Source organism: Alternaria arborescens (genome assembly GCF_004154835.1).
Source record: "Alternaria arborescens strain FERA 675 chromosome Unknown contig_6, whole genome shotgun sequence".
NCBI lineage: Eukaryota > Fungi > Ascomycota > Dothideomycetes > Pleosporales > Pleosporaceae > Alternaria > Alternaria arborescens.
In genome coordinates, this window is record NW_021167861.1 from 913,659 (window position 1) to 934,931 (window position 21,273).

Sequence of the window (21,273 nt, forward strand, 5' to 3'; positions counted from 1 at the left end):
CTTAGCCTGTCTCTACCGCATTTCAAAGTCTATATGGGAACTATTACTGGTGGGTGGCAATCTGATCGTAAACTCGCAAAGCACCTCGGGAGAGCTGAGGTTTCTCGCATCATCCTGTACGTAGTGGCTTCTTTTTTTTCGTTACTAGCTATCTAAATTGGAGATGTTCGCTGGTGTAATGCTTACCACATCTATTGTTTGCACACTTTTGTGAACGGGGCACCGCACCTGGCCTATGTCAACCGGGTGGTGCTGATCTTGAGAGCTGGAATCCCGAACTGGGCTTGCTTGTCAAAACACCTTCTCCTACAGTCATCATACATGCTTACCCATCGCTCTTGCTTGCGATCCCGCCCAGCCTGGCCCTGTCTAACCACGATGCCAAGACACGTGCCTGATGGATGTTGACATCACATGGTACGTTACGTACGACAAGCCACGCAGGGCAACCCGACATGGCAGGTATAGGATAGCGGGTACGCACGTGTTGCACCTACCATTTCAGGGCAGCACGTCCCCACGCAAAAGAATGGACAGCCGAACTCAGCCACCCGCGCCTATCGATATTGTTCCCATGGGGAGCAGACTTTGTCGTGGCTTTGATCGCATCATTACCGTACCACGGCAGCACAAACCTCACTGACATCTACCCGACAGGTGTACGTGCATGACTCAATTACGTATATTCTCATAGCACAGTACTGTACGTCTACCACGGTACAGAATCGGGGTCTCGGCGTGCCGGAGCGCTGCTACCAGACAAGTCTCGATCTGTCATTCTCGAACTACATCGGCACGGGACGTATGAGTTTCCATGGTACAAGGGCAAATGAAAGCATCCAAGGCCGTCGGACTAGAACGTTGCTGTCTGTCATCGCTGGTTACGACGCATTCTAGCATGCACGATGTAATCATTCTGATCAAAATGATTTCATCAGTACCAGTATCGTCGAGTTTGTGCTGCGGCTCGCTCGGACGCAGGGAGGTTATCAATTGCGAATCCGACAATAGTTCAATGTATCGCAGCACTGACTTGCACCGACATGTCACCCCAGATACCAATTGAGGCTTTAGAATCCTAGTGTACCACGATTGCTTTGGAGCAGCTGATGAACCCTCAAAACTCTATTACTTTTCCGTCCCTTCCTGCTACCGTGCGGTGCAGCATCGTACCAAAGGCCAGGTTCTGGATCGCAGTCCGCCGATGTTGTCCTAATGAACAGACGGCTTGGCTATAGGCCTTTCTCACATCTACTGGCTATTGATACGCCCGCCGTTGCATGGTGTCGCCGCTATAGCGTACCGTTCAATCTCGACTCGCTAACGGAACGGTGCGAGAGAAAGAGAAGGGTTTGATTCGCTGCCACGCTGGGAAGCAAGTCCGTCATGAGAACTGCCAGAGCATGCAGGGCAAAAATTGCAACAAAAAGGAACTGTGGTTCTAAAGCGACCTAGCGTACCGTTCTTTTGCTGCCTCGACACGAATGCTTCTCCTTGGCTTGCCGAGACAGCAAATATCCAGCTGACATATTTTGTTTGCATCACTTAATTTTCATGTGGATAGACCATTAGGTCTTTTTTCATGGTTCAGGGTTTCGGCAATGCAATCGGATCTGGGAAAGTTTGTCGTCGCTAACGAACGACGTCGTCACGAATCAATATTAGCCTGTCAGCGTTTCAGTCGAGTAAGAAATATCTTGCTTCCACAAAGGAGCCAGGATCAGGGGGAAAGGAGGCCTTTGTGGTTGCGACTCGCTTTCAGCCGATCGCAATAGCAATCCCTCACATATGCCTGGGATACATCGCTGTTCGACGAAAACGTACGTGCCCGGCCAATCCCCCTAACTCCGAATTCGGACTGTACAAGCTAAATAGTCGTTGCCCGTCACGGGACGGTGCGAGCAGAAGTTTCGAACCGGGATGCTCGATGTCGCAAGCTCAACTAAGCTGAGTCGAGCAATTGCGGGCCCTGACCTTGTCCCTTCCTTGCCTACTCATGTTAGCGTACCGCTCTTTGTCTTTCTCACTCTTTTGGCTTCGCAAGTGCATCTCCTGAGAGGACAAGTCCGGATCTCATAGTGTAGCTGTAGTGTGTGTAGGTAGTGCTTACTAAAAAAATTCGATGGAAGATAAGCTAGGAAAGCGAGAGTGCTAAGCGCCTCCAAGGCAGTTTTCCGATGCCCTTGCATCGCACTGCTAGACATGGCTGGCTGGCTGTCACATCCGCTTGGCACCAACCCACGGTCTCTTTTTTTTTTTTGCGTGCTTGCGGGAGCAAGCACACAACGCACAACTCCACAAGTTTTTCTTGTTGGCCAGGTCAAATGTGCTGTGCTGTTGCCGCTGTCCGTCCGGCAAAAGGATTCTGACCCTGGACCCATTTCCTCCGTGCCATCCCTTGCGATGCACCAACACACATGCCATGCTGTAACCGATATGTCAAATGTGCCACGTACGCCTGCAACCCCATCAGTTCCGCCGCCCGAGCCGTGTGTGCTCGCGTGTCGAAATCTGCGTTCCCATCACACATCTCATCACAAGAATGGTAGGAAGCAAGCAGCCTTGCCTTGCTCATTCTAATGAACTACGTTACATGCGCCGATTCAATCGTCTTCATCCCTGTCGTGCGTAACCGCAATAGCCATAATCATGATCCCACAACACGCCATGTCATCCTATACCTGACTACGCTACTTCTCACCACCACCAACAAAACTATCGACAAGCTCTCAGCGCTTAAAATCATTGTATGCACATACCCCTCCCTCCCCCCTCCCTCCCATCCATCGCACATCCAACGAAACCAGCGGTGAGCAGCGGGAAGAAGCCCTGACCTACCCTGTGCTTGACCCTCTCCGTGCCCACTGCCCACACCATTGCCTCCATCCTTAGCGCCCTGTAGCATCGGCCCCAAGGATCTAGCGTACCGTGTTTCTTGCAGCGGAAAAGGGGTTAGTTCGGCTGGACCTCGCTGGGGGGCCATGTGCGTGCAGTAGGGATCTGGGTTCATGCGCCGGACCGCGATATGTCAGGTTAAAGTGGAGATGAGATATGGAAGGGCGGCGGTTTGGCCGGTTTCTGGTTGATGACGCGGGGTGGGTGCCTAGGAGAGGGGGAGGCTGGAGGAAATTGCTCGGATGAGCTGGTGACGACAGTCTGGTAGTATGTGTGAGTGGAATGAGAGAGGTCGCGAGCTATGTAATGATGGTTTATCCCAACTTCGTAATCATCTGGTACACGCGGTACATGCTGCTGACTCGATGGAAACGGCACAGCAATCTTCCGTGTCCAATAAATCTGCGGCATTTACAAGCATCTTAAATAGAGGTGCTAACTTGCTCATCGACAATTCGCTTCGAAAAGACGGGTACCATGCATGCTGATGCTGAGTATGCTCAAGACATGAACTCGTCTAATGGTCAGTTATCAGGACGCTCTTGTCTCTTCAAAATCTTGATAGAAAGCTGTTTATATAGAAGAAACGAGTGGCTCACAGATTTCAATACGTGCCCTAGGTAGAGATGTGCACTATTGCTCATCTGTTGATCCATACAAGCAAATCTCCACAAGTATCTCTAGGGTGGGTTTGATTAGATAGAAGCTCGCAAAGAGCAAGCTCCTTCGCATTTAGCACAGGTCTCCGCCACAGTATTTACTTGAAGTCTTCTAGCTGTGAACAAGCTAAGCGTCGGAGTTGAAAAGCACACTACCACTGGGCGGTACTGAACATGTATAGAGCAAGTAGAGTCAGTCAGTCCGTCGGCTTGTTTCACGTAGTGCCATCGCATGTGCACCTACCATGTTAGAAATCCGATGAGACTAAACATGTGAGTACTTGCATGAGAGATACTCGACTGTGCGCAGATGCTGGGCTGTCTCTAGATCTAAGTTTGTAAGAGTCTTAACAGCCCGCAGCTGTTCGCAGGTCCAAGTGATTTCGGGGCAGCACGGCATTTTAATTAATCAAAGCCAACAAGCTACCTCATAACTTAGAGTTCAATTGCTACGCGAGCTCAATTTCATGATGCGGTACGGTGCATCATTCATGCTGTATGACCTTGACCCTCCGGCCTTTCTCCAACGGTTCTCCATGCATAGACGAAAGCGACCCTCTTGGTTGAGACATCTACTCATACTCTAGCAAAAATCAAGCAAGGATAGCAAATTGTACGCATTCGTCAAATTGACCAGCTATCTGCATGTGTGGCCCATGACCACAAGAAACCTCAGTACAAGTACCAATACCGCTAAACCATCACTTCTTCTTGCGTAAGCGTTTCTTCTCTTCTGAACCCATCACAAGCATATTCCTCAAAGCCCGGAGAACATGTTCCCACAACTGATCCTGTCTGAGAGCGTGACGAAGCAGATCGCGTCTGCGCACTCCTGCAAAAGGCACGGTGGGGTGAACATTCGCATTATGATTGTGGGCGTGTTCAAGGGATGGAACTCTGGCTGAAATGTCGTTTGTGGCAGGTTCAGGGGCTGGATGTGGATTAATGAGGGGTTCGTCTTCACCCATGGCATCTACGGCCTCATCTACGTCTGAGTCTGTGCGCCTGTCGCGTGGTGCAGAAGACTGTGGTAGCCAGTCTATGGAACCATCCAGGTTTGAGCTCGTACATTTACTGCGTGATCCAGACGACGGTCGACTCTCGAACGAAAATCTCCTCCTGGTAGCCCTGGTAGAGGAGTAATCACTGCCGCCGTCTCTGCCGTCGCCTGGCGTGAAGATTCTGCTCTCAGTGGGTAACCGCCCTAATGCTGCTGACACTCCATCTAGTCTTGTAGCCGTGCCTCTTTCTTCTTCTGCCTTTGCATTTTGTTCATGGAAATGCAAAGAGGCAGCATCTGACAGGTCGCTCGAATCCCCGGATAATGCTGAGTAGTGCGACTTAGGGGAGCCCGGTACGTACACGTAGGTTCCATAATCATTTGCGGGGATCCAGGAAGGATCGTTTATGTCGGGAAGTATGAAGCCGTTCTTAGAGCTGTTTCCAGATTCGTTGGGTATACGTTCGCCTTGGTCATCGATCCTGGAGCCATTGTCGGGCTCGTTGAGTATATCTTCCGCTAGATGGTCGTCTTCATGGCCGCGAATATGGCTGCCTCCAGGCCCGTTTGCTGGTTCGTCCTCTTCGAGAGGTTCATCGTCCAGTGGTTCAGGTGTCCCAGCACCACCTCGAAGACAAAGTAGCTGTCGCCATAGCGGTACAGGTTGCTCAGCTCCTTTCCCTGAACCTAAGGGCTGTCGGTTGCCATTATTCGGTGCTGACGGTGGCAGTATAGGTTGCTGAATATCTCCCTGCAAAGCGTCCCAAGCACTGTATGCCTGAACCCAAATATCATCATTGCTCGAGGAAGAAATCCAAGTTTCAAAAGCGGCGCCCAGGCACTTTGAGTCTTGTCCCGGTGGTGCATCGATATGGTTCTTTCGAATGCGATACTTTGAAAATCCGCGCTTGAACCTTTCTGTGCATGCCTTCTCTGGTGGCGGCCACTTCAATAGGGTAGGAGGGCCACCAGCACCATAGGCCGTTGTGGCTCTGGCTCTGGCTGCGGCGTTGGCGGGTGCTTCGGTTGCAAGTCTGTTTGTCGCATTGACTTTGACTTGCGCTTTGATAGTAGATGTCCACCACTTCGCCGATATCCAGAAAGATATGGGTGTTCGCAAAGTGACCGCACTGGAATGCCAGTATCTATCCCGTATAGGAAGTCTCCATTCTTCGTTCACGGTGAGATCGTTCTCTGACATCGCTCTCCGCTCTATGCGAATCGAGCGGCCAGACGACACGTTGTCGTGGCATTCGTACGGATTGCTAGATACAGCTGCTGGTAGCGCGAGACCGACCGTTGGTGATGCAGTGGGTACTGCAGATTTTTGGCTGGAAGCATTGCCGTCCACAGATCTGGAACTAGCCACACGAGTGTCGGATGTTATACTGCCATAGGATGGAGTTCCCCCAATCTTCCACCACGAACTCGCATCTCGACCCGCAATTGTAGGCGATGAGCGTTGAGCTGGATGAGCGTGATGTCCGTCGAAGTTGGCCCAAGGGTTCGTGTTTGGATTCGCATCATTGGTAGATGGAGTGAAGTTGCCACGTGGGTTGAGCGTGGGTTGGACGGAGCCTGGAAAACTCACTGTACTCTCTGAATGTCTTCGTCGACTAGGTACGGGCGCGAGTATGGCCTGTTCGGAGGTAGAAGATGCGGGTTGCGGTTCTGAGTTGATTGACTCCTAGTCAGACCTCGAAGGCCTAGTTTGCCTGTCAGTGACAAGCACTTTGAATGTCAGAATAGCACGCTCACCTTGAGAAGTTCCTTATGTCCGCCTTCCTAGATTTACCCTCAGATTCCTTGGGCTCGGTAGCGAGTGGGATTTGCAGCTCTGATTCATGCGTCAGTACGGCGGAGGGTGTGGATATGGCGTCCGGATTGTTGTCACCTTGCGAGTGAGCAGGAGCTGCCATGGTAGTGATGAGTCGACGAGTGATGGTTGAGTAACGATAGCAGAGAAGAGATACCGTTGGTGATACAAGCGGTGGTGATAAAGAAGAAACTAATGTTAGTAAAGTTGCGAGAGAGAAGAAGTGGTGGCCTTTGTGAATTCGAGCGCTTGCATTTTGTATGCCTTTCAAGGCGGCACTTCCTTCCCATCCCAGTCCCAGCACTTGCCCCGTCCTTCAGGCGCCACTTGCCGAATTACGTCAATTAGCCTTTCTGCAACCCAGTCGCGCTCAAACAGCTTCTCCTTCTTGACGTTACTCCAGAAGTCTTTACTCAACCCAGTCTTGACGGTTCCGGGATGTAAGGCAACCGCCATCGCGTTATCGCCCGACGCAGTCCTCAGATGGTTGTCAAAGGTTTTGACTACCTGATTGACACCAGCTTTTGATGCACGATAGCTGTACCATCCTCCTAGACGGTTGTCGCTGATACTACCAACGCGAGCTGACATGATAGCCATTGTAGCTACATCTGGTAAGCCCGTCATGTCCTCTTGTTCCTTGTCAATGACTGCACTCTTCCTTGGGAGGAAAGAAGAAAAGTGCTTGAGCATAAGCATTGGACCCAGAGTATTAGTTCGGCTACGCATTGGTGTACGTAGTCAGTACACATCGCATGTCCGGTTTAGATAAGACCATTACTTACAAAGTCAATAACGCTTCGTCAGCGTTGATTTGGGAGGGAGACTTTTCTGGGAAAAGGATCCCCGGCACCATCATAGCTAGTTGAAGCTGATGAGGGCCATCACTGAACTGCTTCTTGCAGGTCGCTGCTGCATCTGCAATAGTCGTCTCGTCTAGAATAAGATCAGTACTCGAGCGCCATTATGCACATTATCACATATGCTAAATACGCACCTAGAACATCCAGTTTTAACACCGTCAATCGCTTCTCGTCAACATCCAAACCATCGAGTAACTCCTCCTTTGTCTTATCGAGATCCTTTCGGGCTGTTGTAACAACAGGCGCGTTCGTGGTCTGCAACACCCGTCTTGCGAGTGCGAAGCCTATGCCCCGAGAGGCCGGTGAGATCAGCGACCACGGTGGCATCGCGATGGGGGCAATGGAAGGGTAGCAACAGATGCCATGCTCGTGACAATCTTTTGATGCTTCTGAGCTTCGCGAAAAGTGGTCGGGACGCGATCGATGATGACATACTTGCCCTGTCGATCGGTCGGCTAGTGTAATTTGAGCTAGCGCATTCTTGACCCGTCTCCAGCCAGCATCACTTCACTCTGAGCATCTTTTTCTTACATACTTGACATGCTCAAAAAAGGCGCAGTCTGTATGAGGTCATATCGAAAGCGTCAAGAGCCCATACAACTGTGGTTATCAACGTTCTGTCGCAATGGCGCCATATACTTTTGGCAGTGGGTCTGAACGACGCAACTTTCCGTCGCGGAACGTAAGTATGCAACAGTCTCAAAGTCTCACCGCCCATAGCGCCGTAAGTCACTAGCTAATATGTAAAGAAGCAATGCTGCATTCCTTGCACGTATCTTAGTTATCGTAAACATCGATGTCGAAGTCACCCTCACAAGAAGTCGCCATCGCAGCTCCGGCGCTTGCCATCTCTGCACCAATGTCAGTCTTTGCTTGCTCTCGTCGTTTTGCCTCTCGCTGCTGATAGTCTACCTTTTGCTTCTTGGCCCGCTCGTCGCGCATGTCATGCTTCTTTGTACGTCGCGCCGCAGCTAGATCCTCCTTAGCGCTCAATTCCTCCTTTGCCTTCTCAATCTTGACCTTCAGCTTTTCCTCTGCAGTCATGATGTTCTTTGGCATGTCGTAACGCGATGCCCATTTCTCTTCCTTGGTTTTCAACCTTGCCTTCAATACACGCAGACCGCTGTCCACTTTATTGAGCCTGTCCTTTATGTCCAGTTGTGCAAGTCAATGCCTCTCATCCTTGCTAACCCGAACGATGAATTGATTCGAGCCCTGATTCTTTGAAGGGCTTGTGCGAGTCGGAGATCAGCGTGGAGTTTACTGACGTTCTGCCGACTGCCATATCGCGCGTGATATGGTGTGATCGTTGGGGAGGTAGATCATCGGACTTAAGCTGTCCTTCGCTCTGGGTAGGTAGGGGAGTCGTGTCTCCTACTCCGTGATACATTGTTTCGGAATCTTCAGACATTGCAGTGTCTATGGGCGATGTCGTTACGTGGATGGGTGTTCGAGGAAGAGAAGATACAGCCATTCAGGAAGTTTAGATCGTGGTCGTAGTGATCTTGGTTAGATGAGGGAAGATGACGTTGATAGTGCTTAAACGTTCAGGATTGGAGATTGTTCGTTAGGTGAGTGCCGCCGATCAAGTGAGCGTGAGTCTTTAATGTTTGATTGAAGCACTACCTAGTCTTAGCGTATGCATCTGTATTCAGTAAGCAGACTACCTCAGTGATAGGGAAACCGTATGGTACAGGTATCGTACACTCAAGCACATAAGCGATCATGCGCAATCTTTCTGGCTTGGTAAGTGGTGGACCACAGCCGAGAAGTTGCCGTTGATAGGGTTACATCCTCCGAATTCTTCGATTGGCCCGACGTATTTGATCCAATCTTGTCTCGATTCATAACATCCAGCGTTGGCCTCAGACTCGTATTTGTGGCGCCTCAATGTGTAGTCCGAGCAAAGGCTGTGTGTATCGTAGTGAGAAAGAGAGACAAGGTAAGAAGTCTCATCAGCTGATGCTTGCTTTGGTCTGTCCATGATTACGGGGTCAAGAAAGAGATCAAAAAGGCCAAGTATGTTCTCGGGTTGGTTTTGTTCCTCCAGTTGGTCTCAGAATTCTGCAAACAGCACGTCTCTTAAATCAGACACGTAGTGAGGTATCGTCATCTTTTTGCATACTTCTCTATGAGGTATTCGACATCATAATGAAATCAACTCTCGTGTGTACCGAAAATCTGTGTGGTGGTCATACCTGCGCACTCACGTGTGCACAGTTTCTGTCATGCCGATCGAGATTGATGTGCTGTACAAACAGGGTGGAAATTGCCAATCGACCGCACAACGATGTAGTAAGCCTATTTCTTTGGGAAGATCGGTTGCGATCTGAAATTTAGCAAGACATTGAGATTGCAGCTCTACACATCGGGTTTACCGATCTACGGTCATTAGTGGGTCTCATGCAGGACAGGCTCATCCCAAGGCTCTTAGACCTGCTTTCTGCAGACTCAATTTCAGATCGTGTGGGTCAAATATGGATACCATGCGCCAGATCGAACATGCTGGCGGCTTTCCTTCACTGTGACGTTTACTGTGGTCATATCAGTACCCGAGTGTGGTATAGGTGACCGCACCACTGCCATGAACTTTAGTGTTGCTGCCTTTACAGTGTCTCAGCCAACCACTCCAAGTAATGATGAATTAAGATGGCTTCACTTACACCAGGAAGGCGTTGATAGAAGTGCCAGTTTTCTGGATAGCTATGATGTATACATGACATGCAACCGCGGCCCCACTAATCGCTGTCTGTGTGGTATCAGACCAAATCGACGAAGCTAGTCAAGCGACAAAAAAGCAATCGCACAAGGACTTCAAAGCATTGTGGAAAAAGAAGGTCGAGTGCTATCATGGGCGGATCGCGAAGATAGGTGTCTACGTTCGATCCATTCGACTCCTGATCCAGGGTTCATACTTCCTCCTCGTCACTTCATCGCCGTAGATATCAATGTCAAGGCCGTCGTCAGCAATCATCCTGTCCATTTCTCTCCGTGCCCGTTCTTCCTCCGCTTCCTCCATCGCCTCTTGGGCCACTTCTTCCTTAGCCTCATCTTCGACTTCACCTCCAGGCATCCTATCTACAAAAGGCCGAGTATATGCATCTTGCAAGCCCAACCCCACCATCTCTTGCTATACCCTCTTCCTCCACTCGGTGTATGCCAATGCCTTAGGACATTGATTCAGACGCAACTGTCGATATACAAATGTGTATTCTCTGTGGAACTTTCGCTCTATGTTTTGGCCAAATTTTTGCCATGCTTCGATATCTCGGAGATCAGGATAGTTCAGGGCGAGCTGCTGTGCCTTCTCCAAGTTTTGCTTGCTGCGTTTTCGGGGGTTGTTCTGTCGTGGGGAGTCTGGTGCTCCATGTCTATGTCGTTTGCTACGATCAGGGTCGAGAGCGTTCGAATGAGACGCGTACAGCCTTACGGTCTTTCCTGGGCCATGTAGTTGCGGTCTGCCACTTTCAACCCTATAGTTGTCTGTAATCTCAGCATAACTGTGCCGTGTGGTGACGTCGCCTCCTTCGAACATTCGGTGTTCGTCGCCAGATATGTTCCACTTCCTCTTCCTGGCCCTTTCTTGTACAGACAAAGAATGCTTAGCCTGACCCTTAGCCGGAAAGCCTCGCTCACCCAACACCCTTACGGTCCCTAGATTCCTTGCGCTGTCGGGATTTGTGGAAGCCATATCGGTGTTCGGGGTTGGGAGGATGATAAAGCGCGTCTGTTACGAACGCGGAAGTAGACTTGAGCCTGTCGAAGGAGTGTAAGATGCGGGGTTGCAATTGCAATTACTTGAAGGTGATTACGACCCTCCAATTATCATTCAAAGAAAGAATGCTTATTACGCTCTTTCACAAGGCACGTGTAATCACCCGTGATTCGGGACGCACTTGCGCTTGGTGGTTATACCACTCAAAACGCCAGGCAAAAAGCGACAACGTGACAAAAAGGTGTTTAGTTAAGGTTTTCCCTGAGGGTATTACGTGAGAATTAGCGAGGCGCTGAATCAATCACTGGCGCTTTAGTTGTGACTGACGCCTTTCTCTGCGGGCAGTGTTGCGAGGTCGTAAGTATGTAAGGTATGAATGTACCAGGTGACTGGAAAGGTTAGCGCGAGTTGATTGCAAACTTAGCAAGTCACAGCCAGCTGGGAAAGAATGAGCCTGAGAAGCGTGGTGACTGCGAAAGCATAACAATACCTAGACACAAATATACTCAAGGCAAGAGTCACTAGGTGGTTTCGAATAGACCACATATTATGAAAATCAGCCACTCATACGAAGATCTCTTAGAACGTCGAGACAGCCCAGGATAGGACCAGGCTAGTCACACATCATTAGAATATCTACAGCCATACTCATCAACACCCGTCTATTCTTCCATCCCACAACGAGCACATCTCATCACTCCCCCCATGGCTCTGATATCGGTGTAGACAGAAAAAGATTAAGAAAGAAACAAAGAAAGCTCAACGAGGGAATCACAAGCTATACATTTCGGGAAATCAAGACCAAAAACGCCTATTTGATCTTTGATGGAGAGGCAGAAAACCACAAACAGGGAATAAAGCGTAGTGGTAGTGGTAATGATGATATGTAGATGAGGAACATGGTCAGATCGCTAGCGCAATGCGAAACGTGACAGTTAAAAGAAATATGATGGGTTATGTACAAAAAAGGAGTCGTAAAGGCTCGTCAAAGGAGGAAACAGGGACAGACAATATGCAAACAAGTCGTCCCCCATCCTACTACTAGTCACCTCAGGTACTACCTGGGCGGACTTCGCGGACTACGTGGTGGGCTTTTGGGTACTGCAGGCACTTCCGGTACATCTTCTTGATTTTGACGAAGATGTTCTGGCGCCTCATCTCGTGTTATTGTCGCTCTGCGGATCGCATTGCGTAACCGGCTCATGACTGCCGGTTGTGTATTGGGGGGACCGCCTTGGTAGCTGTTCCTGTGGCCTTGGAAACTGTTACGGCTGTGGGACGACTCGAGTCGTGTCAGCATGGCGGCCGAGGTAAAGTCGTTGCTTTGCTCGAAACTAGGACGCACGCGGTCCATAGACATACGTGCGCGATCGAAGCTTGGTCGTACGCGGTAGTCGGTCGACATACGATGGGCGAGGGGAGGAGCCTCCGTTGTAGGAGCGGGTGGGAGACCCTCCATAGAACGGCGGAAAGTGTAGTCGGTGCTGTTGCTGCCATTCTGGCTTCTTGGGTTGTGCGTCGTAGCGGTTGGAGCAACTGATGGTGGGTAGATGGGTCGAACGTCTTCGTCCGTGACATCGGCATTAGCGGCTTTGTACTTCGAAGCATCGGCTTCCGATGACTGGTTGGAGTCTTGCTCACCAGCCACCTTCTCTGGTCGAGGAGGAAGGTAAGAGTCATTGTCTCTCAAATAGTCGAATTTGCCTTGCTTCACCTGCTCCCGAATAATGTCCGCATCTAGAGGGAAGTAGATCTTCTGCACCACCTTGAAGATGAAGCGCGGAAGCAAACACGCTACCGTAGCGCACAGAACGTAAGCCCAGAAATTGAGAGTGCCGTATGCTTCGGCACCAGCCTTGTAGAATTGAGCACTCGAGGTGAAAGAGGTGTACACCCCAGTCCAGAACCAGATGAAGAGGGTACTGATGACGACGATCAGGACGATCAGCCAGTCCCAACGATATGTGTTGTATAGGACATAGATGTTGGCTGCACAAACAGCTGTAGTTGCAGCGTAGATACCCATGCGTCGGAACTCGGCCAGGTCCAATCCGTTGGAGGTCGCAAAAGTTGCGGGTGCGAAGATTTCGTACAAGAAGAAGAAGGCAACTGCGGATTGGTAGATACCATCGACCATGTAAGCCCTATGATATGTTAGTGTCTTTCATGTGCCTTGAGCCGATTTTGCTTACCAGAACTTAGGCTGGCTCCACTCCTTTCGCTCGATACCACGACGGTACAGCTCCGGGACGGCCAGAGATACTCTATCATCGACATCCTGATCCAGAACACCCATGACGATAACAGGGAGTGACGTAAACGCCAAGTTGAAGAAGATAATGTAAGTGTAGTCGAAGATATACTGGCTGTCGAAATTGGTGTAAATCTGGTACCAGAAGAGAGAAAACGTCCAAATGATGTTCTTGTAGAAGAAGTTGGCAATAGTTTCTGCGAGCCTACGGTATGACCATCGACCGTGAACAAGCACAAGGCGAGTGAGGAAACGGAATTGACCAATGGCGTAATCAGAAGACATGACGGCTGCGCGGCCCTCGACACCAGCGATACCGACACCAACGTGCGCCTCTTGAATCATGGCCACGTCGTTGGCACCGTCTCCAATAGCAAGAGTGAGACAGTCCAGTCCAGTCTTGACCATGTTGACGACGGCTGCTTTCTGACTGGGACTCACACGGCAGCAAAGAACGGATCGACAACGCCTACAAAGCAGAAGGAACTTCCGCTTTACTGATTCATCTAGAGCCAGCTTGAGAGTATCTCCGTCGATGATGATGGCATGTGTAGGTGGTGGTGGTTCGTGATCGTTTTGAGCGGCGGCCAGTTCTTCTTCAGAGCCTTCTAGACCGAAGATCTTCAATTTCTCGTCGAGCTGGGCTTCTATAGAATCGATGTTATCGTCTGTAACCTTGAGGATAATCAGGTCCATGTCGTTGTCGAGAAGGTTGCAAGAGAAACCGATGTTGATGGCTGTCTCAACTTTGTCACCTGTAAGAACCCACAGCTTAATACCGGCCTGACCGAGAAGAGAAATGGACTCTGGTACACCGTCCTGGAGTCGGTCTTCGATGGCAGTTCCTCCAATCAGCCACAAGTGGTTTTCGATGCGATCGGATACCTCTTCCAGCTTGTCCTCACGTCCTTGAATAGCGTTGGCAGCAATGTCGTAATCCCTGTTCCACTCTTGGTATTCCTCCTCAGAGATCTCTCGTTGAGCAATGCACAGTGTTCGGAGTCCTTCTCGCGCAAACATCTCGAGATGCTCACCAGTATCGGCACGGAGTTGTCGTTGCTCATTGGGGATCAACCTAGAGTAGATCATGCTGTCGGCTCCTTTGCAGAATAGGACGATTCTGTTATCAGGCATTCTGATGATCGCACTCATTCGCTTCCTGCTGGAGTTGAATTCCAGGGTATTGAGGACTTGGTATTTGCGCTCTTGTCCCAGAATATTGACAACGAGACGATCGTCTTCGCGACCAACGAATGTGAAGCCACAATCACGGGCAGTAGCAACGAGTGCGGCTTCATCGGGCGATTGTGCTTTGAACTCGATCTTCGGTGGGTCACCAGGGGTGCGTTCAGTAACGACGGTATGGCAAAGGGCCAAAGCAATCATAAACTCCTCATTGGCTCTCTTTTGTTCCATTCCAGATTCTCCGCGCAGATCGTCAATATAGTCCGGAGCAATAAATGTCAGATCGTCATCCCACAAGTAGGGGTTGTCATGCATCTTGCGAATTCCCTCGAGCATCCGTACACGGTCGCGCGCAATCTGTTCGCGGGCCTTGGCACCCTCAACTTCGACGTTGATACCTTGTCTCCGCTGCATGCCTGCCTGGGCCTCTGTGTATGCTTCTCCATAGGGAACTCCGTTAATGGTTGCCTTCTTGAACTCCATGACGTTCTGGGTGAGTGTACCCGTCTTGTCCGAAAAGATGTATTCGATCTGGCCCACGTCATCTGAGATATTCCAGGACTTGGGAGTACAGGGGTAGTCCAGCTTTGCGTAGTACATGTGTATGTCGCTGTAGATAAAGAGGGCCTGCAGCGTACGAATGATTTCCAGGGTAATGTAAAGCGAAATAGGAACCAAATTCTGGAAGAGAATGACGGCAGCCCAAAACGCAATTACACCGTCTGTAGCAGGAGCCCCTCCGTAGGAACCATATTCGAAGAATGAATGGGTGGTGTCGTCCCGGGCCCAAGTCACACCAAGCACGATTCCAGAGACCAGACACATGGCGGCCAGGATGAAGAAATTGTATACAACGTTCCAGTTCAGTTCCTTGGAGATCCTGGCTCTCTTGCTGGGCGTGATACCGGAGTTTATCATGATCTTTGTCTCTTCTCCAGTGAAGACGACGACACCCAATACCCACTCAGTGTTTCGCAATTGACAGCCACGGAGGATAAGGTTGTTAATGGATATGGGCTCGACCATTTCGTACGCCGGCGCCTCGGGATCTTTCGCGTTGTGCTGCTGCCACCTGATGGCTGCACTGTACGAGTACAAGTTGGAATGCGCGCCTTCGCTCTCGATGACGAATTCGGCGCGCTCGCAGTGTCGAGCATGTCGCACATCTCGAGTGGCGTGGAGTGCATTACGCACCTTGAGGTTGGTCTCACCGTCCAAGTTCTTCGTCTCAACATAGCATGCGCCGTCGTCGGAAGAAGTGGAAAGCACAATCACGTCGGCAGGGATCTCCTCATCGTTGTAAAGGCGCACGAAATCACCGACCTGGACATTTTTCCATGCATCTTTCTTGAAACGTGCCTTTTCTGGAGCAGTCTTGTACGGGTTCAGCACACTTCCCCAGAACTTCTTTTGAGGGCCAGGATTGGAGTCGGCGCCGCGAATTTTATCTCCTTCACCGGGTCCATGGGTTAGTGGAGGAGAATGCGTAGGAGATTGGCCTGGTAACGGTGAGGGCACGGGTGTCATCTGGATGTCGTTCTCGTTTCCAAAGTAGGATTCTCTGCGTGATGCGATGGAAGCTCTTCGGGTCTCGTGGGAAGGGCGCGAGCCGTCCATGCCGCCGTCCTCACCTCCTTTGCCCTTTGCACCCTTTTTGTTCTTGGCGCTCTTCATCAGCCGCCATGTTGAGATTATGCTCTTTGTGGTGGCCTTCTTGATCTTCCGCCATAATGATACCGTGTCTTCGGCCGTGTTTACGTTGTTGAAGTCGACGAGTCGGTGAACGGGCGCGTTGTTGAGCTCGTTGTCTAGGACGGTTCTTCGCCAATCCTCTACTCCATCCTTGATGGACGTTACGACGAGAATGACGATGAGCGGTACTGCATTAAGGGCCGGATTACTAGCACCGAAAATGGAGAAAATCTGAACAAATCAGTTAGCTGTCGGATGTTTCGGAGGAGACGGGAGGGTACGCACGCCCAGGATAATAATGAACAGGAAGTAGACGTTGGCGATGTTGTGGAACTGGAACCACAGGTTCTTGGGTATGAAGCTGAGCGGCGTGTATTTGGCGGTTCTTATCTTGTTGCGGGCGTACTGTGCGAGGGGGTGGCCTTCTTCGTCGCGTTCTGTTTGCGGCAGGGGAACGTTGAAGTAGACTTTGCGCCCCGAGTCTCCCTCTTCGGCGCCTGCATCTGAGCTCTCAGGAGACGGGTCGGTCGGAAGTCCTCCTTCTTTACCCAACGGGTCTTGCTTCTCGCCGCCAGAGCCTATACGCCGGTGGAGACGTTCCTTGAGGGAGTGTCGCTTGTTTGCCGCTTTGATGCCTGTCGCACGATGTGTTGCCCCTGCATGTCCCGTCAGCGCAATGCTCTCAACTGTCGTCTCTCTGTGCTGTCAGCGGAAGGGCGTCACTCACAGCGTATGCGCTTCTGGGGATGTGACACCTCGGTCTCGTTGGGCTCCATGTAGGGTTGCAGCGTCATGGTGCTTGTCGTCGGGGATGCTGCGGCGCTGCAGGGAGGGCGGCGACGGCCTGAGCCGGAATGGCTCTACGCTGCAATGCAAGCCAACTCGTTCGCGGAGGACGCTGGCACGTGGCGGGGGGTGCAGTGCATGTAGTGCCGGGGGGTGGTCGAGGGACGAGGTGGTGGTTGTGGTGGTGGTGTTGTGGTGGTCGTCGCGGAGGGTGCTAGGAGACCGGCGGCCGTGTTGTATTCGGATATTAAAAGATGCCGGACGAGAAACAGCGGTTGCGAACACTAAACTCGACGTTGGAGGCGGAGCGACAGTCAGATTATGCGACGGAGTGATTAGCTGGCGCGAGGTCGTCAGAGTGCAGGGCCGTGGAGAATCAGCACGAGGGGAAGGCAGCGGAGCGGCAAGTACTGCGCAGACCCTGATGAATGATTGATGCGTTGCTGGGCTTTAGTTGCTTCCATATGCTTACAGCATCGGCGCGGGAAGCACACGCCTCACACTCCCTCGGCCGGACGCTACGGTCTTAACAAGATGCGAGACTAGTTCCCCTTGAAGGGCCCGCACTGCGATCTGATCATTTCACGCACCAACACAGGAGGATTTATTTCTGTCAATCGCGTTGGCGACGCGTGGCCTGGGCCTGCAGAGACAGAGAGAGTAGATGAAGTGCACATCCCCATCTCAGTTCCTCTGGGCGGCGGATAACAGCATCAACAACGCTTTTCGCACTCTGGGAAGGTCTTGGTCTGCTTCAGCCATGTCAGCTTGGGACCGTCCGAGGACTAATCATAGCGGAGCATCCGCGGGCTCCAGTCAGCAGCCCTTCTAAGCAACCACCCAGGGTGGAGCGTCATTTCAGCCCTCCCTCGTCTCACGACCCGGCTGTCTATGTCGTCGTAGCCGGGAGATCCTCGAGCTCCGTGCTTCGTACAAGTGACTTTGGACAGCTGGCACCCGGATTAATGAAGCTTCTAGAGCCGTATCCCATGTGCTTAATATAACATGTCGCAGGCCAGCGTAGAGAGGGCAATGCGAAACCGTTGAAACAGGACGTCACCACTCAGCGCCGGCGGCATAGCTCGGATGCGGCGACGAATATTCCGCAGTGTAGAGTTGACCAGCTTCCCGCGACATACGGATGCCGGCGAACTCGCATTCCGATGCATGTCGTCAACGGTAAATGAATCTAGCCCATCTGCAGCCAGGCGTTGGCGGATTGCGCCCAGATACTTAGCTCCGGGTGAAGTTGTCGCCAGCCACGTGACAGCGTGCCGCGCATCATGTCTAGCATCCAGCCTGGAAACGCCTCACGCGTCGTCGCAAGGTTGCACCACCCCCACTCGTCAACATCACCACCCCTCTATTATTCTCCGCTATGAAACCCCACAAGAAAAGCATCCGAGACTTCTTCTCTCCCGTACCGACAAATTCCACAAGTGCTGCTGCTTCGCAATCGACCCTGCCCCAGAGAAGTACATGCTCCCTGCCGTCTGAGACTTGCTGCCTCAGGCTGACCCATCCCACCGCTGCAGATGCAAAACATGCGCCTACCCGTCAGTCTAACCCTCCAAAATCTTCTGCAGCCCTCCCGGACGCTGTCTCGCACGTCACTCACCCCCCGCTTTCCTCGTCGAATCCCTCCGTTTCGACTGCGCCTTCCACAACAAGAGCTGCAAGTGCCGATGCCCCGCCCTTGAACCCCTCTCAGACATCCGCAAATTCAGGCACAAGCAGGCGAATAGAGTCAAATGGCCAGCAGATGGTCTTGAATTCCGACTCCGACGATGACTCGCTCCCCGACCTGGATTTTGGTATACCCGTGACAAAAGTCAAGGCCTTGACTACCATGACCACGACACGTTCAAAACGCACATCCGAAGATCAAGTAGATGGATTACGCAAGCCCGTTAAGAAGGCGAAAGGTGACAGGATCAACTTCAGCGCACTAGTACAAACAGCCCAGAAGAACCGGGAAACAGAGCGACAGATCCTGGAACACAAGACTGCTCTCGAGACACCTCTGGAGATACCCGTGAATGCATCCATTACAATAAACGAAGAGACGCTTGGCCAAGTCGTAGATGATGATGATGATCCGGAGAAGGCGCACCGCCTCTTCCAGGCTATGCAGAGAACGAACGCTACACAGCTAGAAAGCACTTTCCATTTTTTCAAAGACAACTCAGACTCGAACTCAATACCAATGCGGGCCGCATTTCCCATCAGAAGCTTACCCAACCATCGATGGGTATCGAACTTTGAAGGTAGAGCTTCTATACTGTTACGTCGCGTCAGTCATTAACATGTTCAAGACTCGTACGCCAGGGATCAAGCTTTCATGACCGGCTTCGCTCAACAGATATTTCATCTACAAAAGCTGCCTCCAGAGCTAGCTTCTTGGATGATTGATCAGAGTTAGTAATACACAAACGGCACACTTGCACCTGCTAAGATTTGTAGTTTCCTCGAGTCGGAATGAGGCGCTCAATTACAAGTATATTGAAATCCTGGAGGTAAGGTCCCATCTATTCTCAACTCATGGCAACATTTGACCCTTTACAGTCTGAAAAACATAACAAGCATCTCTACACGCTTCTTGACCGTACAAGACTAGAAACATTGTTTAGGGAGACAGGCGCTGATATGGCACAACTCGAAGCGTCAACCGAACTTACGCCGGTCTTTGTACCACGATCCGAAACCAGAGTCTCGCTTCCGCTGCCTTTAATTTCTATCGCCAAGCTGCTTGAGCGAGCAGCACCATGGTAGGCAGACTATGTATGGGGAAAGGGCTTTACTGATTCTTTACAGCTTGCAATCGCAAACCCGAAGTCGTGCGCTATACATACTCAGCCACGTGTGTCTTGATGATAGAGTCATGGCAGATGCTGCCATTATGCACACCATACAGGACGCTATGGGAGCTATTGTATGCAGCTTTGCTAACAACCACAAGCTGGCCTCCGCTGTAGGGCGCCCTTCACTACAACACAACATTCACACTCTAATATCTACACAGCTCAGCGATGTCGTCTCTCAACTACTTGCAAAAGTGACGCATCCTTTGCTCCAAAGAAACTTGATTCGTTCTTTTCCAACGACATCGCCGTTGACAGCATATTTGCAACGTCATCTGGCCCTCGCATTTCTAGTTCACCCGACTCCAGTCGACGTGCCACTTTCGGACCCGAAGGTTTCCGACATCATCTATAAGCATATGAAGAACTCGCCAGGTTTCCAAGTAAACAAGAATACGAATTACAGTCATCTCGCTGCACGTTTGGCTCTTCTTGACATCGCTATTGGGCCCGGTTTATTGGACGTTCCTTACCAACCCCTATCAAGTCCAACGACTTCAGAAGCAGGCTCTTCTCCAGTCAGCGCTCCAGTACCTGCGTCATCTGAGGTGAGAGACTTCAACAATCAGGTGGATGCACTTGCTCGAGAATTTCAGCTACTTGGTAATTCTATTGTCGAAGCTGGCGCTGTAGTGGATTTGACCATCATGGACACGAAGGATTCTATAGAAAGACTACGCGCACGACTTGAGCACGCCGTACGGATAGGCGGAAAGAAGGCTCACAACGTGTTTGGGAATGATGATGAGGATACACAGCTCAAAGTCAGCAAGTTCTTCACGAAAAGAATGCAGAACTGCACCCCAGCACCATTACGTGGCATCTTCGATGGAGAGGACGACGTCGTGTCAGACGTCGCGGATTCCACAAAGACTTGACAAAGGCTTTGCCGATACTACCGAGTTATATGCAGGCCATACCATAATATTAGCCTTTGCGGGCATTCAAGACTATTACAACCATATCATCCTTCTACTTGCTTTCGTGAAAGGTTTCAAGCAACTTGTCGCGCCCCGCGCAACCTCATCTCCTCGTGACCCCTGAAACCTGCATCAACGTTGGCACAGCACTTGGCATACCGTCCCGCTACATCCTTCAGGGGGGATCTACAGGAGAACTAAAACTCACGCTCCGCTCTACCTCGTCGCCTCGCAGGAAATATCAGACCAAATTCAATTTCACGCGCTGCAATCTGCAATCCTTTGAAAATTAGCGGCTAGCGTCAAGGGTCTAGAAGAGAGAGAAAACTATGCAGTTAGCTCTTTTCGATCCAGCTGATGTCCGCAGAAGCTCGGTCGCGGCCCAGAAACGAGTTCATCTCCTCCTGTCACATTGCATTACGGGGCGTCGGAGAGCGAGCGAGCCAGTCAAGGCGATGAGGCGGCTTACTCATATAACTACTGTACGTGCGAACGTGCATGCTGTGTAGTGCTCAAGAACAAAATGACGAAGCAAGTGACTGGGCCAGAGAGTGCCGTGAATACCACGTGTAGAGATGCGATACAGCGATAGATTACTACGTGGGCTTGCGGCACGGGTACGCTTGCAAT

General features: G+C 51.0%; 7 protein-coding genes across 7 annotated transcripts; 1 reads left to right on the forward strand and 6 right to left on the reverse strand.

The window, feature by feature from the left end:
- Positions 1–4,255: 4,255 nt before the first annotated feature.
- AA0111_g3554 (hypothetical protein) lies at positions 4,256–6,473 on the reverse strand (the record flags this gene model as incomplete). The annotated part of the gene is made up of 2 exons (XM_028649452.1): positions 4,256–6,170; positions 6,313–6,473. The coding sequence occupies 2 exons, from the start codon at positions 6,471–6,473 to the stop codon at positions 4,256–4,258; spliced, it is 2,076 nt and encodes a 691-aa protein (XP_028508979.1).
- Positions 6,474–6,637: 164 nt separating this feature from the next.
- Positions 6,638–7,560, reverse strand: AA0111_g3555 (hypothetical protein; the record flags this gene model as incomplete). Its single annotated transcript, XM_028649453.1, has 3 exons — positions 6,638–7,091; positions 7,156–7,306; positions 7,368–7,560. 3 exons carry the CDS (start codon positions 7,558–7,560, stop codon positions 6,638–6,640), a joined length of 798 nt encoding a protein of 265 aa, XP_028508978.1.
- A 450-nt stretch (positions 7,561–8,010) lies between these two features.
- Positions 8,011–8,292, reverse strand: AA0111_g3556 (hypothetical protein; the record flags this gene model as incomplete). Its single annotated transcript, XM_028649454.1, has 1 exon — positions 8,011–8,292. The coding sequence occupies one exon, from the start codon at positions 8,290–8,292 to the stop codon at positions 8,011–8,013; it is 282 nt and encodes a 93-aa protein (XP_028508981.1).
- Positions 8,293–10,108: 1,816 nt separating this feature from the next.
- Positions 10,109–10,306, reverse strand: AA0111_g3557 (hypothetical protein; the record flags this gene model as incomplete). Its single annotated transcript, XM_028649455.1, has 1 exon — positions 10,109–10,306. The coding sequence occupies one exon, from the start codon at positions 10,304–10,306 to the stop codon at positions 10,109–10,111; it is 198 nt and encodes a 65-aa protein (XP_028508980.1).
- A 57-nt stretch (positions 10,307–10,363) lies between these two features.
- Positions 10,364–10,924, reverse strand: AA0111_g3558 (hypothetical protein; the record flags this gene model as incomplete). Its single annotated transcript, XM_028649456.1, has 1 exon — positions 10,364–10,924. One exon carries the CDS (start codon positions 10,922–10,924, stop codon positions 10,364–10,366), a length of 561 nt encoding a protein of 186 aa, XP_028508824.1.
- A 1,081-nt stretch (positions 10,925–12,005) lies between these two features.
- Positions 12,006–16,870, reverse strand: AA0111_g3559 (Phospholipid-transporting ATPase; the record flags this gene model as incomplete). Its single annotated transcript, XM_028649457.1, has 4 exons — positions 12,006–13,092; positions 13,141–16,307; positions 16,362–16,732; positions 16,804–16,870. 4 exons carry the CDS (start codon positions 16,868–16,870, stop codon positions 12,006–12,008), a joined length of 4,692 nt encoding a protein of 1,563 aa, XP_028508823.1.
- A 1,370-nt stretch (positions 16,871–18,240) lies between these two features.
- On the forward strand, positions 18,241–20,601 carry AA0111_g3560 (hypothetical protein; the record flags this gene model as incomplete). The annotated part of the gene is made up of 5 exons (XM_028649459.1): positions 18,241–19,129; positions 19,178–19,279; positions 19,326–19,378; positions 19,428–19,630; positions 19,677–20,601. 5 exons carry the CDS (start codon positions 18,241–18,243, stop codon positions 20,599–20,601), a joined length of 2,172 nt encoding a protein of 723 aa, XP_028509159.1.
- Positions 20,602–21,273: the final 672 nt, after the last annotated feature.